The 18,408-nt window shown below is 37.1% G+C and overlaps 1 protein-coding gene across 2 annotated transcripts in view; it reads right to left on the bottom strand.

The window, feature by feature from the left end:
- Window positions 1-16,454, bottom strand: part of RAPGEF2 (Rap guanine nucleotide exchange factor (GEF) 2) — a 177,641-nt gene extending 161,187 nt beyond the window's left edge. Inside the window, exons 1-2 of one of the 2 annotated variants that reach the window (XM_011970525.1) lie at window positions 16,387-16,454; window positions 9,792-9,848 (exon numbers count right to left, since the gene is read on the bottom strand). In XM_011970525.1, the coding sequence (XP_011825915.1) occupies window positions 9,792-9,848; window positions 16,387-16,424 (95 nt within the window). In that variant the 5' untranslated portion in view covers window positions 16,425-16,454. The remainder of the gene's footprint in view (window positions 1-9,791; window positions 9,849-16,386) is intronic. The other variant, XM_011970526.1, reaches the window with a different exon arrangement.
- Between the last annotated feature and the right edge of the window lie 1,954 nt (window positions 16,455-18,408).

Here is an 18,408-nt window from a genome sequence, read left to right as displayed (position 1 = left end):
AAACATGGAGCCACCATCTAAGCGCCTCCTTGGCAATATCCTAGAGATCCACAAGGTGGCACTCTCTCCATGGGAAAGAGCTGTGTGTGCCGCTCCACATTCTCATTTAAGGAAGCCGCCGGTAAACCCAAGTGATCAAGTTGAAGTTGACAAGGGAATTGAAAGAACAAAAAACTACTAAGCCTGAAGAAAACTGATTAAATCAGCAAAGACAATTATTAGAGGGCAAGAAAGTAACTGTGAAAATGCTACTTCATTCAGCTGTTAATACAAGAGGAAAACTTAAGTGAGGCACAGTCAGCCAAAAAGGCTGCTCATGGCTGCAGGCACAGTGGCTCACGCCTGTAATCCCAGCACTTTAGGAGGCAGAGGTGGGTGGATTACCTGAGGTCAGGAGTTTGATAACTGCCTGGCCAACATGGTGAAACCCTGTCTCTACTAAAAATACAAAAATTAGCCGGGCATGGTGGCAGGCGCCTGTAGTCCCAACTACTGGGTAGGCTGAGGCAAGAGAATCTCTTGAACCCAGAAGGTGGAGGTTGCAGTGAGCCAAGATCGTGCCACTGCACTCCAGCCTGGGCAACAACAGCAAAACTCCGTCGTAAAAAAAAAAAAAAAAAAGAAGAAAGAAAAGCCAAGGGAGACTGACAAGGAGAGAGAAGATTCTGAGTTGAAACAAAACAGAGTGGTAGGCATTGCGGAGGTGGCTGTGGGCAAAGGATGCCAAGCCTAGCAGACCATCGTCTCAAAACAAGACTCCCAACAGTCACAAACATGGCCATCTAAGTTTGGAGGGGGTGGTTTGGGGAGTGGAGAAGCAATAAACAGAAACAGAAAGAATGGTGCCCATGCAAAATCTAAGCAATCTGGAACCAGAAGTTAGTGCTTTCCCAGATGATCCTGACAAAATATGGAACAAGGAGGGTGTATGGGCTACAAGAAGAGACTCCTCCCACTTTAGCAGATCAAATGCAATATGGCCAAGCCTGAAGCGGCCCAGGGGAGTGAGGAAGCTCCTCTGAATACTTCATATGGGCAGCATTAACAAGGTCATTAAAACAAAGAAGCAAAAAGATGGCAATTGTTTTGTGAATAAGAATAGGTAAGATGAGCACTGGCAAAATGTCCAGAAATAGTGGCTGAGCTTACCACATGACACAGCTATCTCAGACAGGTTCGGCACAACTGAGAACCACATATAGCATCAAATACTAATTTTGGTGCTATTTTAGAAAGGTCACTTTATACTATCCAGGATGTAATACCACACATATCACATTCAAAAGACAAGGCTGTTGGCATCTGGAGAAAAGGAGACAGGAATCATCATCTAGGGCTATTGATCCCATGCCTATAAAACAAGAAAAAATGGAATAAAATGAAGACTAAGAAAGGTTCCAATAACTACGTGGGGACCACAAGGAATTCCACAGGGCCAGCCACCCGTGACCAAAAAACAGAAAAAACACCTTTATTTTCCTGTATCTGCTGTCTCACCAACACCATCCAACCAAAAGATAAAGGGACATCTTCCCAAGCTTCTCCCTCTTCACGGCCTGTCATGACATTCTGCGGGTTCCCCTCCCAAGTCTCTATCGAAGCCCTTTGCTAAAGTTCAGGGTCCCATTTGTGCTCACCTACACTGCTGCTATTACAGACTTCTGGCCAGCTTAGACTCATGCTCTCAAATATACGATTATACGCCAAAAAAAAAAAAAAAAAACCACAACACAGTGAAAATTACTTATTTACGACAAATTATCGTCTATCCCTTTATAGGCGTCCAGCAGACAGTTGAGATCAGAGGTTTTCAATATCAACAGCCCTTGGGATTTCAAGGCGTCCAAACCTCTTTCAACTATAATAGCTACTGCTGTTGGGCTGAACAGGATTTTCTATGAACAAAGTGTTCCACGGCTTCAAAAAAATACGTTCTAACAATGGCCACCTTCCAATACACAGATGGCTTTCCAGATACACAGTAATTTTAATCTTTTTCACAAATACATTACATCATTTTTCTTACTGGATTTATTACAGTTTAAAAATTATTTGTATATTTTTACTCCTCTCATGGAGCGCTGAGCTATAAGCTGATAGAAAAATGCTTCATTATTTATTTTTGTATAGCCAAATGGCACAAAGCAAGCTCACTAGATAAATTAATGCAACACAGCACAGTAAACAACCCTAACAATGATATCAAGTCAAAAGAAATATAAAGTGCATGTACCAAAACATGAAGTATACGCCAAATTTCAGGAGTCCTAACAAGAGTTAAGGGCTTTGGTATTTCCATTTTCCACTGTTGGAATACTGATACATTATTATAAAATGAGCTATATGTAAATATATCAATTATAAATTCCCACAATAAGAAAACAAATGACATTTTTAAAGTTGAGGGTAATTTTTATTCTATTTCTTAAAAGTTCTAAATTGTGAGGAAATTACTTCATTTATAATTAAAACCTCTGAAGAAAGAAAACACCATTTTAAGATTTTCAAAAAAAAAATCCTTATTTTCCAATCAACAGCAATTCATTCACAAGGAATTGCAACCAACAAACAGGAAAAGTCAGTAAGATCAATAAGAACTCTGAAAACTGATGAAAATATTAAAGATATTTCATCTTTATACTGAAAATACAGGGGAGACAGCAGACATCCTTTTTTTTTTTTTTTAACTAGCAATGTAAACTACCAAAGAACCAATAAAGCCAGATATTCTATAGGCTCATTAATATCATCATATTTTTCATTATTTATTATTTTTATTATTGTTTTTGAGACAGGGTCTCACTGTCGCCCAGGCTGGAGTGCAGTTGTACACTCTTGGCTCACTGCAACCTCCACCTCCCAGGCTCAAGCGACCTTCCCACCTCATCCTCCCGAGTAGCACTGGGACCACAGGGGTGCACTGGAGTCCCAGCACTGGCTAAGTTTTGTATTCTTTTTAGAGATGGGGTCGTGCCATTTTGCCCAGGCTGGTCTTGAACTCCTGGGCTCAAGTGATCCACCCACCTCAGCATCCCAAGGTGCTGGGATTACAGGCATGAGTCACTGTGCCTGGCACAATCTTAAATTTATGAAATTCATTTTTAAAACGAAAGGAAGGAATGAAACACTGGGAGTTATAAAGCTATTCAATAAACGATAAATGATAGGAAAAACACCAATACAAACTATATATAGATATAGATATATATAGAGAGAGATTACAATACATCAAATCGACGAGTCAGCTATACTGAGGGTAAAAAAATAGATCCAAGGGCTCAAGGAACAATTTATCACATTTAAAACAATCTGAAAATTTGACTCTTTTGGAAACGACTACTGGGTTATGAAATTAATTTGCAAATGTGTCTTTTAGATTCATATGCTGCAATTTCATCTTCACAAGAAAACTGTTCCTCACCTAGCGTCACCTGGGTCTAGAAAAATTAAAGGTAACTTATACACACCCAGAGACAGAGTCAAATTCAAGGCTAAATCTGCCTAACTTCACTATAGGAGTCCCCTACAGCAAGAAACCGCAACAACACTGCAAAACACTTGACAGCACCACTAACCCTCACATCAGAAAGGATATAAAAAGCAAGTTGTATTTTTCTCCTATACCTTACCCTAAACAGCTTTTATTCACTAAGCAGTTTCATAGAACATTGACACAAAGAATCCAACAACTGATGATATGTAACCAGCCATTTTATTAGAAAGTTAGACCATAATGAAGGTCTTTATCTACAGATCAAAGGAGTTCCTTCTTTTGAATAGAGAATTGAAAAAAAAATAAATAAATAACCATCAGGAACAGACTAAATGCAAATTTCCATTGCAGGCATGAGAAGGCAAACCTGAAACATAAACATAGTCCCTACCCTCGTGAAGATTACAGATTAATTGTATTTTTAACAATGTTTTTATTTAAATACTCTTCTGTTCAACATAAAAATAAAACATTTTCATGTTAAAATAGTAATATAAAAATATCATTGTCAAGAAGCCTTAAAGGATCTCCATATGTATATGATGAAACAGTCTTTCTTAAGTATCTGTGTGGGCACGGGTGTGCATGTGCCTGAATTCTCATACTTACATACAGGCGAGGTGGTTGAGCACCTGTGTCCTACAATTCCATGCAAAGGCTAAGTCTTTAAAGACGCCATTTTTTTCAAATACATTAAAAGCTTTGGTTTCACTTTTTTGGGGGGATGGCGGGGGGGACAGGGTCTCAGTTGCCCAGGCGTGATCTCAGCTCACTGCAAACCCTGCTGCTGGGGCTCAAGCAATTCTCGTGGCTCAGCCTCCCAAGTAGCTGGGATTACAGGCTCATGCCACCAAGCCAGGCTAATTTTTGTATTTTTAGTAGAGACGAGGTTTCACCATGTTTCCCAGGCTTGTCTCGAACTCCTGGCCTCAAGTGATCCGCCCGCCTCAGCCTCCCAAAGTGCTGGGATTACAGGTGCGAGCCACCACATCCAGCCACCATTTTCTTTATGTACACATATAAGCATAATAAAATTAGGACAGAAAAATACTCAAAATGGTGGTTACATCTTGCTGCGTAAAAACAGAAGAGGCCAGGCGCTGTGGCTCACGCCTGTAATCCCAGCACTTTCGGAGGCCAAGGTGGGTGGATCACTTGAGGTCAGGAGTTTGAGATCAGTCTGGCCAATACGGCGAAACCCCAGCTCTACTAAAACTACAAAAATTAGCCAAGCGTGGTGGCACATGCCTGTAATTCCAGCTACTCGGGAGGCAGAGGCACGAGAATGGCTTAAACCAGTGAGGTGGAGGTTGCAGTGAGCCGAGATAGTGCCACTGCACTCCAGCCTGGGGAACAGAGCTAGACTTTGTCTCAAGAAAAAAATAATAAAGAAAGAAGATCTGCAGTATTTTGCTACCTGGGGTAGGGGTGGGGGGCTATAAAAATGATCTAAGTAGTAGATTAGTGCTTTTGTAATAATTTTAAAACAATTTACTGTGTTGTAAAATAAAATAAAATCTTGGTCACATCAGGAAGGAAAAAAAATAGTGTAATAATTGGATATGAGTAAGAGAGGCAAAGGAGAAGCTTCAGGATGGAAGGCATCATAGCACACTTAGGGTCAGGCTTACGGTCTCAGAAATGGGGCAGGAAGAAGAGGCTGAAGATACAAACGAGAACAGAAATAACTCCACCATACAGGCAAAAAGACATCCCTTCCTCCTAGAGACAGGAGTGGGACAAGAGGTAAATGCAGATACAGATAAATTAGGGTACTTGAGACCAGAAAGCAAACTTGAGGCAGAATTAGCTGGAGGAGGTGTGGGAGAGCAGAAAGGGGACAGAGACAGATGAGCACCCTCACAGAGCAGTGGGAACAGCTGCTGTGAAAACAGAAAGCCAAGTCAACAACTGCAAAGACTGCTAAAAGCAACAAGAGCTCAGCGGAGGCCTGCAGTTCTAAATTGCACATTTACAGATTTAAATGAAAATGCTTTAAAAGACCCAATAGGTCTCAATGCAGCTCTTTTATGGAGAACAATTTTCTCTCCTGGAATAGAGCGAGATAACCCCCTTACAAAGTGCTATGAAAACTCCTTTGGAAACCAAAGCATTCAGTCAGATGTATGTGGCAAACAGGCAATGAGGTGCACAGTTACATTTATCATGTGGGCGTGTGTGTGTGGACACTTAAACTTTTGCAGTGGTTGAATTTCTGATCCAAAGGTTTTGAGCACGTTAAATGTAATTATATATTAAACGGTATTTCCGTTTCACTTCACTATCTGTGAAGATGGCTGGCCTTAAGTAAAAACTAAAACAGATCAGTTTCCATACTGTACTGTAAGACAGCCCTAGATTCGAATAATTTTTCCAGAGAACAAATTCCCAACTTCTTATTGGCGATATGCTGCAACTTTTACTCTCTGGTGTTTTTACATATATGTTTCCCATTTAAGATTAAATTCTTAAATAAAAACAAATACAAGTTAAGGTCCCTCCGGTGAGGAATTTATATTATCCACCTCAGTATTCCCGTAAAACAGCACAATACCTAATAGGGTAGATAATAAAGGAAAGGAACGTAGAAATTACCTGATAGGCTTTTCCATTCTGTAAAGTTGAGCTAATTTTCTCTAACTTTCTAATGCAAACAAATAAAATTTGACTCTAAACGGGCAACTCTAAGTTTTAAAAATGTAATCTTATCAGAATCACAATGTTCCCCCCCAACTCAATACAATTTAAAATGGTGTTTTTGTCATCTTGGTGGTTCATGTTAAAACAGTAACACCATCAGAGCTAAAGTATCACTACTATAATTCCTTCCTCACAAACATTTAAAGCGATAAAAAACTGGAAGACCAAAATGTAAATTATCAAACACTGATGAGAATGACAATGATGCTGGCACTAACGTGTTTGTGCACTTATTCTGAACATGCTGCTCTAAACAGTCTGTACAGATTACTGCATCTCACCCTCATGCCAATCCTGATGGGTAGGAACTTTTATTATCGGTTCCACATTATAGGTGAGAAAAACGAGGTAAAGGGGTGGATCAAAAGAGTATTATATTTACCTGGCGAAATTATGCAAACCATAGACTTAGCAGGCACCAGCACATAAACATAATAAGGAAAATGATTACTCTACTCATCTCTTGGTCATAAAACCAAAGCCTGAAAGCCTTTGATATTTCTGACTACACTGTGTTCTTCAAGCTCAAGGAAGAACAAGAACAAACAAGTCATTTCCCCACAACGTAATAACAACAGGTCCAAAAAAGAGGAGTACTATTATTAAGTTTATCGCAGATTTATATATAACACAAATACAATAATTTTTTAATTTTCAAAACCGAACTCACACAAATTGGTAAGAGCTGAAGCATCTCTGTTTAAGGATCATGGAAGAAAACAATTCAATTACATTTCATCACAAGATTGGTCAAACGCTAGAAATCTGATTATGTGAATCTACAATTAGTTTCTGAATTTTGGGTCTTATGAAATCATGATTTGTTGAATATCCAAAGACTTTTCACCACTTACTAACACTGTCACCTACTTCTAACTAGTCAAATGTGGGCAGGTTCCACAATCAACTCTACAAAGTGGAATGCATTCAAATTTAAGGCTACCTAAAATATGGCTTTGCATTATCAGCATAGCTCACATGCACTGTCTAAACCTCTAAACCTACTCAAAAAAAAAAAAAAAAAAAAAAAGGTAGGTTTGAAGACACTGTAATCTACCTTTGATTTAAACAAGTAAGCAATAATAATTGTTAGGCAGTCATAACGTAGCTGCTGGTGGGTTTCAGTTGCCACTTTAGGAGAACAGGTTGGGGCAGGGAGAGTGTGTGTTTACCCCACCATGTACATAAGCATTATTTTATGGAGACAAGGCATGAAACGAGCCAGAAAAAGAGCTATGGCTGCAGAATCACAATGTCTGGGCTCAAATCTTTGTCCCACGTTAGGCAGTGGGAGCTTGCATAAGTTCTTTATCGTCTCAAAGCCTCAGTTTGTCCATGTGTAAAGCTGGGATAATGATAACAAGCACCTCACAAGATACCCATGAAGAGTAAGTAAATGAATGCATATAAATCACATATCAGGGACACGGGACATAGGAAGTGCTTGTGAAATGTCAGCTATCACCTCATCATCATTGATACTATCCAAACTGTGTTTCAGAGGAAGACAAAATATTAGAAAGCTGATGCTTACTGCCACTAGACTGCTTTGATAAATGCCAATAATAGAATTCAAATATCTCTATCCCTGTTATTTTATACCCATTCCACTGATAACTTTTTATTGCTCCCAAAATAATACCTTATTCACATCTTCATTTCTTCTGGAAGAATTATGTTAAGAGCACTTGCCTCTTGTTAATTTTCTCACTATCAAATATGTCTTGGTTATTTATGACTCTATATTTGGTGTAGGTTCCAGATGAATATTTATTATTATCTGCTGAACAGGTCCTAGGTGTCATAGTTTCATATGTTGCAACCTCAGAATCATCCTAGATTCTATCTACCTGTATCATCTTCTAAAATCCATCATCCCTGACTGCTCCATTCCCTCAGTCTTTGCCTCAGTTCAAATACTTAAGCACCTCAAATGGCTGTAACTGTCTCCTTACTGACCTCTTTGTCCAGACACTCAATCTATCTAACTCACCCTTCGTATTTTCATACAACCACAGGTATTATCTTTGAGGGAACAGGTAGACAGGTAGGGTTGGGAGACATGTGATCACATCATTTTGCTGCCTGAAAATCAGCCTCCAAGCTACTATTAAAAGAGGCTTAAAGAAAATCAACAATCACAATCAAAAATCAACAATCACAACTTTAGATTTAGATTCAAACAAATAAGCTGTAAAAAAAAAAATTTGAGACAAAAACTTTGAATATTTTCATGATATTAAAGTGTTATTTTTAAAGACTTGATAATCTTGTGTTTAAGGTTTTTTAAAGTCACTATCTTTTAGAGATACATATCATAATAATTATGGAATTTACTTCAAAATCATCCAGTTGGAGCTGGGAGGGGAGAGTCAGAAATGAAACACAATTGGCCATGGGTTCGCCATGTTGGACAATGAGTATTTGTGGGTCTGTGATACCCCGTGTCAAATATTGTGTCTGTAATTTTCCATAACATGTTATTTAGGAGGGAAAAAAGTATCCTGAAGAATCCAAATTGTTTTCTGAACAACACGTTCTTCACCAAGTATGACTGCAGACTGCGTCTTCTCTTGACTTACCACCCCGACCCACGCCACAGGCCAGTCACACTAAACTTGCCATGATGTTCAAAACATCAGGCCGGGCCCCTTCACCTCTCTGCATCCTGACACATACTGTTCCTTCTGCCTAAGGAGTCTCTGCAGCCTCCTGGACACACCTTTGAGATCTGGTTCCACAACCGCTTTGCTGAGGCTCTCCTCATTTCCTTCATGCGCTCCCTTGCACTTCTTCCACCCTTGGAACATAGCCACATTCTCACAATTACTTTGCTTTGTTTGTTTCTGTTGTTGTTGTTTTCCTTGTATTCTATTTCTACCTCTCTCAACAGATAATGAACTCCTTAAGGGCAGAAGTGTGACTTATTTATTTCAATAAATATTCCCTATAAGTCTAGAAGGTACTAATTTTTAAATAAATGCTTGGAAAAACAGTCATGAGAACAACAGTCATGGCAAACATAATTTAAACAAAATAACATCTACTAAATCATAATTTACGTTAATATGCGAATATTTATCTACTACATATTCTTTAAGAATAGGCTGTCTTTTCTGAAGGAATATGCTGCACATCTTGAAAGGAATATTAATATTATCTAAAGATGAAATTATACCCAAAGACAGGGGGGCAGCTTATTTTCCTGTTTCTGAAAGAAGGATAAACTAAAATACGGCCTTTATGCTATCTTCACATTTCATCTGGTGTGCCTGTGGGAATATATGTTTTGTTCCGTTAGAAAAACTGTATACTATTTCTTATTTCATCATAAAAATGTCAAAATACTCTACACTATGAAATAGTATCTTTGACCCACATGTGAGAGATACAAATATAGACATAAATGTGAACTTATCAGGAAAGAACTGTAAACTTTTATTTTATGACAGGAAACAGATAAAATGTTTCCCATTTCTCAACTAAGAAAAATAAGTTAGTGCTGACTTAGCCAGCTGTTACTAATACTCCTTTGATTCTTTAAGAAAATTTAGTCACTGGATTAGACACATCGTACAAACAAAAAGGAAACACCTACTAGTATAAAACTTCATTTGCTTCGTGTCTCTCATATCTCACAGTTTCACACATTAACCTGTAAAAGAGATAAAAACATGAGTTCAACATCTGTCACTAAAAAACAGACTGGTATTTTAAATCCTTAAATGAGACATATAGTCTAGAAAGTTGATTATTTTATATGGTTAGTCACAATCATTTATTAGCCTCAAGATGAATATTTTTAATACCTAGGTTAACAAAATTACATTACATTAAATCTGGTAAAAATATGCTAGAAAAGAAAATATCTAATACGATGTCAACTTCACTGTGTTTATTTTATGGGGGAGAACACTGTGTGTATTTTATATTTTGTAAATGGCATGTGGACAAATTAATGTTCCCCAAGATAAATAAAAAATGAGAAGGAACCTAAAAGTTAAAAGGAAAACATTGATTTTAAAAGTGATAACATCATTCACGGCTCAACAAGAATGTTACTCAACAGTATAGAATTTAAGATAAAAGTAGGCTCTAATTAACTTGATATTTTTATGACCACTAACTGGAGGCTTTAGAACTTTAAAGATTTCTTACTTCAGCTGATTCATCCCAGAGTTTTTGAAAAAATTACTAAACTATAAAAATTATGAAAAACATGAATAATTTTTAAATATTCAAAATTACCCTGAGAATAGCATCTTCAAGAAGCATCCTATTATTTTAAGTGAATTACATTTTTCCCAAAATACAAAAATGCAAATCAGAGAATTACTATTCCATCTTATGAAGGAACTAGAAATAGAAAACGCTGGCTATTAAAAGTGTTTATTTCAACAGCACCTCCATTTTGGTCAGTCGGGCTACTATTCTCCAACCTGTGAAACCCTAGAATCAACCCACATCCATCTTTCTTTCCTCGGTTTGCTAAATCAAAGAAACAGCTCTCTTGGGTACTTTTTTCCCTTGTTCTTCGCATTCCCACCACCGTACTTTAGAGGATTGAATTTTAACTTCAATCCCCTCCTGGAAACAATGCAGCTGATTCTCACTTAACTCCAGGAGGCAGCAGTGAGTCTTGAATACATCTTATTAAGCATACATTCCTCTTCAGTGGGTTGAATAACAATTTTTCATAGGAAAAGATGATAGCCAAAAGCGTTAAGTCTAAAAATATCTGGTCTTAAATTAGACAATAGGCTCTGCCTTGTTTCCTGTTGGAACAGAAGGATTCTTGCCTGGGCCTCTTTACTTCCGCCCGAAATCTAGTTCCTACTTCCATGGAAGAGCCTGAGCTCCTGTGTAAGACCCTGTGCTCCTGCAAGCTTACCTCCTTCTCCATGTTCCTCTCTACTGAATCACATCCACTAATATGTAAGCATAACTCAATATATCACCTATCGTGTGGGCGGAACTCCTCTCTTGACCTCACATCTCCTTCCAGCTACTATCTATATTTTGCTTTTTTCCCCATCACAGAAAATCTTTTAGAATTGTCTATATATTCTTTTTTTTTTTTTTTTTTTTTGAGATGAAGTCTCACTCCGTCACCAGGCTGGAGTGCTGTGGGGCAATCTTGGCTCACTGCAACCTCTGCCTCCTGGGTTCAAGCGACTCTCCTGCCTCAGCCTCCCAAGTAGCTGGGACTAACGCTGCGTGCCACCACGCCCAGCTAATTTTCGTATTTTTAGTAGAGACGGCGTTTCCCCATGTTGGTCAGTATGGTCTGGATCTTTTGACCTCGTGATCCACCCACCTCGGCCTCCCAAAGTGCTGGGATTACAGGCGTGAGCCACTGTGCCCGGCCTGAGTTGTCTATATATTCTATCTCCATTTTCTCACCATTTTCCTCACTCCTCCATCATCTGGTCCCCGAAACTCCAAAGGAAAAGCTCTAAAAATTACCAGCAAACACCTTGTTATCGGAATCCTACCTGTCCTGAGCAATTCCACTACTCTGCAGTATTTGATTACTCCTTCTTCCTTACAGCATTATCTCCTTTCAGCTCCCTGTCCTTGGTCTTCTGCTTTTCCAGCTTAACTTACTAGTCATTTTCTTTCTGTCTCTTTTGGATGCTACCCAACTTCATCCTCTACCTGACTTCCAAATGTTGTCATCTCCAGTGTCCTGTCCTTAGTCCTCTTCTCTACACCCACGTAATCTCATCCAGTTCATGATTTTAATCTATACACTGATGACTTCCAAAGCAATGCACCAGACCTAATCCCTCATCACGGCAGCCACTCATCTAAATGCCTACTCAGTGTTGCCACTTGAATATGTAACAGCCACCTCATGCTTATAACGTCCAAGACAGAATATGAATTTCTCCCCCAAAATCTGCTTTCCCAGAGTTAGTACCCTGACATGGTTTGGCCATGGTATCTCCACCCAAATCTCATCTTGAATTGCAGTTCCCATAATCCCCCCATCATGGGAGGGATCAGTGGTGATAACTGAATCACGGGGGCGGTCCCCGCAATCCTGTTCTGGTGTTAGTGAGTTCTCAAAGATCTGATGGTTTTATAAGGGGCTTCCCCCTTCGCTGGGCACTCATTCTTCTCTCTCCTGCCACCTTGTGAAAAAAGATGTGTTTGCTTCCCCTTCTGCCACGATTGTAAATTTTCTGAGGCCTCCCCAGCCATGCGGAACTGTGAGTCAGTTAAACTTCTTTCCTTTATAAATTACCCAGTCTCGGATATGGCCTTATAGCAGAGAACAGACTAATATAGTAACAACCTTAGAGTCATCATTCCTGACTCCTCTCTTTTCTTCACATAAATCTTTCTGCCATCACCTGTTTCCAAAATGCATCCTCCACAACTGACCAAATTCACCATCTCCCCTGTTAAATCCAGCATGAGCTATCATTATCCCACCATTATCCCTTACCAAGACCTTGACAAGTACAGACTTCTACCTCTACCTTTACATACCTATTGTCCATTCCCCACAAACTTTCCAGAGAGATATTTCCAAACACTAAATCAGATGATCTCACAGCTCTACTCTTAATCTCCACAATCTCTCAAAGAAAATCCAAACTCCTATGCTATTTGCTGTACTTCTATACTATGCTATATTTTACTTACTTACTGTACCTTACTATATCGTGGCCCCTGCCTTCCCCTGCACCAAGCCTGTGCCCACGACAGAGCATCTGAGGCACCTCTACAATGAAGAAATCTTCACAGGCTGTCCCGACTCTAATATCACCTCCTTTTGACTCCAAAGCCAGCAGCCCAGCACCCATCCTTATCATGTCCAACATACTAAATAAAGTAACATTGATCCATATCGCCATCTTTTCTGCTCCACTGGGAACCTCAGTTCCGTGATGTCAGGGGTTTGATTTACTTCATTGCAGTATCTCCAGAGCCTACATCAATATCGAGTACATAGTAAGTATACAATCAATCAATAATTGTTTATAAAATAAATAAATTTAAACAGTGCTATCAGAAAGTCATGATAAAATATCTTATATGAACATGTCATAAATGAAGGAATCAAGTACCAAAATGCTTTTTGTCTTTAAACATTGTTAGGCAATGTTTTAGTAAAAGCAAACTGACCTTCCCTGAATTCCTAATGAGTATAATAACCATACTTCAGTTACTACTCAATGATCTAACGGTGCCTATATAGTAACAATTACACTCATCCATGATGCTGCAGAAAATATATATTCTATTTTAGCAGGCTCTTGTTTCCAAAACTAAGTAGCCCCAATTACTCTATTTTTTTAAAACAGATTTTTGGTCTCTGCTCCCAATTACAGCATTCTTTTCCCCACTGGCAAATATGCTGCTTCTTGTCTATATAAACTAAAGGGATAAAACACTAGAAAAACAGTTAAAATGATGTTGAAGAAACACAGTTTTTAGCAAAGCTCTGAAAAACTTTTACATTGCACAAAGTGTGTGATCTTACAGCAACGCAGTAACGTCTATTTTAACTGCTCTGTAACAATGCAGGGAGCTGAAGCTTTCAAATAAATAAAAGCCACTTCCACTCCCCCACAAGAGAACACAAATGTTGCTGCTCTACTGCCCAATACTTAACAGACTGAAAATCTTGATTATGAGCACTTTTTTTCTAAAACTGGAAAACTGTATCATGTGGAAGTCTTAACTGACTGCTCTCTATTAATCCCAGAGTATAAAATTAAAGGAAAATAATTTACCTAATGGAGACATGTTCTTCCCAGAAATTGTAGTATTATAAAGCAGTTTATCTAAGTTGTTGGGTTTATCTGTACCTCTATTTTTGTTATTATGTATGTGGTATCCTGATCTCGTTCTAAAAAAGAGCTTAAATTAGTTTAAGCTGATGTTTTCCATTAATGTGACTTCAACACAAGCCTAAGATAAACATCTTACAGGTCCACCCTGTAGGTTCATGCCAACAAACACATCTGTGTAGGCTCCAAAATAGACATTGTAAGGTGTAAATAGACTCAACTATACCCTTGAACTTATTATTTATAACCAAAAATTACTTCTGCAGCTGCAGAAAGTTGACAGTTCTGAAACTGGCTGGAAACTGGGTGTATGGAACTTCATTAGTATTTTTATACTTTTTCTTTTTTCTTTTTTTCTTTTTTTTTTTTTTTGAGATGGAGTCTCACTCTGCTGCCCAGGCTGGAGTGCGGTAGTGCAATCTCTGCTCGCTGCAAGCTCCACCTCCCAGGTTCAAGCGACTCTCCTGCCTCAGCTTCCAGAGTAGCTGGGATTGTAAGCATTTGCCAACACATCACGCTAATTTTTGTATTTTTAGTAGAGATGGGGTTTCACCATGTTGGCCAGGCTAGTCTTGAACTCCTGACCTCAAGTGATCCACCCACTTTGGCCACCCAAAGAGCTGGGACTACAGGCATGAGCCACCACGCCCAGCCTATTTATACATTTGTCATCCAGAAAATTTCTCTAAGTATAAAAAATCCTTTTTCTAATTGCACAGAATTCCTATTATCTAAATCATTTTATAACCACACATACTATAAAATACATTATATAATCAATATATCTAAATATTAGGTGTGTGTGGTTTTATGTGCACAGTGGGAATGTGACATTTGTATTTACATATTAATTAGCTGCATTTGCATTTATGAATTAACGACATGCAATTAAATAAACAATTGTTACTGCAATTTTTTCTTAGCAAAGTTGTCATCACAAAACAGAAAATGTAAGTTGCACACGTTAAAAATTATTCTTGTTCTAATTTGAGCCATCTTCTAAAATCCCAGTGGTTTTGCCCTTCCTAATAAAACTTGACTTAATTTTTAAACACTTAATCTACAATCTACTTTAATTTAAATGATTTTCATTAAAAATTTAATTTTAGAAGTACTCAATCCTCTTGATATTCTTTTCAATTAACAACTAAATATGGAGTTGACACGCTCACAAATTAATTAGTGTTGAAAGAGTAAAGGGGAAATACATGGAAAAAGCATTCCTTTCATAATTAAAACCTGCTGGCATCAGAAATAGCTAGACCTGGAAGAAACAAGACTTTCCCATTATGTCCTAGTTGGTGTTTATATATTATCCATCTTCCTAAGGTCCTTTATTTTATATCCCACTTAAGGTAAAATCATTTTTGTTCTTTAATATGAAGCCCAGATAAACATAAATACAACTGCTGTATTACTGTACAACAGAAGTAATGAGATTTCTATATGGGCAGATCTCATAAAAACAAATATGGTATAAACTGTGCTTCTCTGAAAGGCAGTCTACTTAATGCAATAAAATATTCAAAGATCCAGAACATACTAAAATAATGGACCTAATCATTCTTTAAATGATTAATTTAAAAGGTTCTGGTTTCTAATAAATCTGAATGCTAAGTAGTAGGTTTTTAATTTGCCAAGATGGCAAATGTTGCCCCTATTGATATTTTCACCAAGTGGCATTTACTACATTTGGTGAGAGGTGAAAGAGGAAGGGAGGGAAATGGAGGGGGATGGGGAGAGAGAAAGACAGAAAAGAGGGGGAGGAGGAAGAAGAGAGAAAGAGAGAGACAAAGACAAACACTGGGATGGAAATGGAAAAATATTACTATGACAGAAATGTCAAAATATTATTCTTTTATTGGATACAATTGAATTCAACTTTGTAAAAGTAAAATTTAAGCTGTATAAGTTTGACTGTACATACTGTTTAAGTATATATTATTAGTGTAAGTTTAAGCTCCTTAGTATAGAAGCTAGATGAAGCAGAGTTTTCACGAATAAGATTTCTTTAAGCCTACTTGTTGACTACAGTAAGTAATCTATAAAATTCTAGCATTCTAGGTAGGAGAAATAAGTCCCAGTGTTCTATAGCACTATAGGGTACCTATCATTAACAACGATTTGTGGTGTATTTTCAAATAGCTCAAAGAGTGGATTTCAAATGCTCTAACACAAAGAAATGATAAATGTTTGAAGTGATGGACATGCTAATAATCCTCATTTGATCACAACACATTGTATACATATATGAAAATATCAATGTACCCCATAAATATATACAATTATTGTGTCAAGAATAATAAAAGTAAAAAATTAAAATGTTCAATTGTTACATGCTTCAAATTTTTAGCATTCTATGATTAACTTAATATTAAAATGACATACCTAAGTTGATGCTCCCTCAAGTTTGACAAGGCTTCCATACCATGTAAATAGGAATATACTATTTCCAGATCCTGTGTCAAAGAAAAGGATAGAAATTATTAGATTTGTCAGCAAAGGGGGTTTCTAAAATAAGTCACTATATCTATAAACTGAATTAAACTATGGATAGCTTTTTAAAAAATACATGTTTTCTTAAGACATTAAAAATAAACATTATTAAAAGCTCAATTGTACAAATGTCCATTACAACTGCTTCCGGGATATGCATAAAACCTACTAAAATATAAAATAATATGACAAACTTATAAAAATAAATTCCTCATAAATCGTTCTTTATCATCTGTTTCTGTCTTTTACATCAAAATAGCAAGTACAAAGTTTTAATTTCAAAGTACATTTGTCAATACCATAGTTAAATCAAATTATTTTCTTAGTTAATATAAAATGAATGCTTGTTATTGCCTGGTTACACTTAAAAATTGATATAAATTCAATTTTTTTCAATTCTTACCAAAATTACATCTTATAGAGATATTTAAATTTAAATATTTTCTTTTAAAAAAGAAAACATGCCTTGTTTTTCCAGATCACACTGCAGTAAACAGGAAAAAAAAATGACTCAAATTTATTTATGAAAGTTCAGAAGAGGTAAAAATTCAAAGTCCTGTTTATATTCATATGTGACAAGCCAGAAAGGATTTAGTATTTTAAGACTCTAATAATATCTAGGAGTCTAGGATTACACACAGTTTCTGCCACCAAGAATATGAGGGATATTTACTCCTTTCCGAAATCTTAGACAAAATCTACAACAAATCTAAGAAATTTGTAAAATAATCCTCTCCTTTTCAAAGTGTTAACAGCTTTATTTACTAATAATAATTCACATACTATAAAACGTATCCTTTTAAAGTGAACAATTCAGTGGTTTCGTTGTACAATCCATCATCACTAATTTTAGAACATTTTCACCATCCCAAAAAAACAACTCCATACTCATTAGCAGTCATTCTCCATCCCCCTTACTCCAAGCTCCTGACAACCACTAAACTACTTTCTGTTTCTATGGGTTTGCCTATTCCAGACATTTCATGTAAATGAAATCCCACAGTGGAATTTTTGGGGACAGCTTCTTTGACTTAGCACAATGTTTTCAAGGTTCATCCATGTTTTAGCATGTATCAGTACTTTTCTTTTTATTGCCAAATATTCTTTCATTGTAGATACATACTACACTTTGTTTGCCCATTTATCAATTGATGGACATTTATGATCTTCCCTCTTTTTGGCTCATAGTTTCACCTATGAGTGAAACTGCTGATTCACATTATAACTCTGTGTTTGACTCTTTAAGGACCCGCCAAGCTGCTTTCCTATGTCACTGTAACCATTTTATAATCCCACAGGCAATGTATGAGGATTCCAAGCTCTCTGCATCCTTACCAATACTTGTTATTGTCTCTCTTTTTATTTTAATCATCCTACTAAGTGTGTAATAGTATTGATTTGCATTTCCCCAATGATTAAGGATGTTGAGCATCTTTTCATGTGCTTTTTTGTCCATTTATATAAATTCTTAGATAAGTGTCTATTCAAATTCTTTGTTCATATTTTAATTGGTTTATCTGCCTTTTTATCATTAAATTGTAAGAGTCCTTTATACACTCTGGATAGAAGGTCCTTATTCAAATGTATAATTTGTAAATATGTTCTCCCATTCCATGGACCATCTTTTTTACTTTCTTGATGGTGTCCTTTGAAGCACACAATTTTAATTTTGAAGTTCAATTTATTTTCTTTTGTTGCATGAGCTTTTAGAGTAATATTTAAGAAACCATTACCTAATCCAAGATCCCAATGATTTACTCCTGTATTTTCTTCTAAAAGTTGTATGGTTTTAGCTCTTACATTTAGGCCTATGATCCATTTTAATTTTTGTATACACTGTGAAGTAGGGGTCCAACATTATTTTCACATGTGCGTATCAGTTGTCCTGGAACCCTCTGTTGAAAAGACTCTTCT

This window comes from Mandrillus leucophaeus, unplaced genomic scaffold, assembly GCF_000951045.1.
Source record: "Mandrillus leucophaeus isolate KB7577 unplaced genomic scaffold, Mleu.le_1.0 Scaffold95, whole genome shotgun sequence".
NCBI lineage: Eukaryota > Metazoa > Chordata > Mammalia > Primates > Cercopithecidae > Mandrillus > Mandrillus leucophaeus.
The sequence above is the reverse complement of the archived record's forward strand: the minus strand, read 5'-3'. Positions and strand labels throughout refer to the sequence as shown.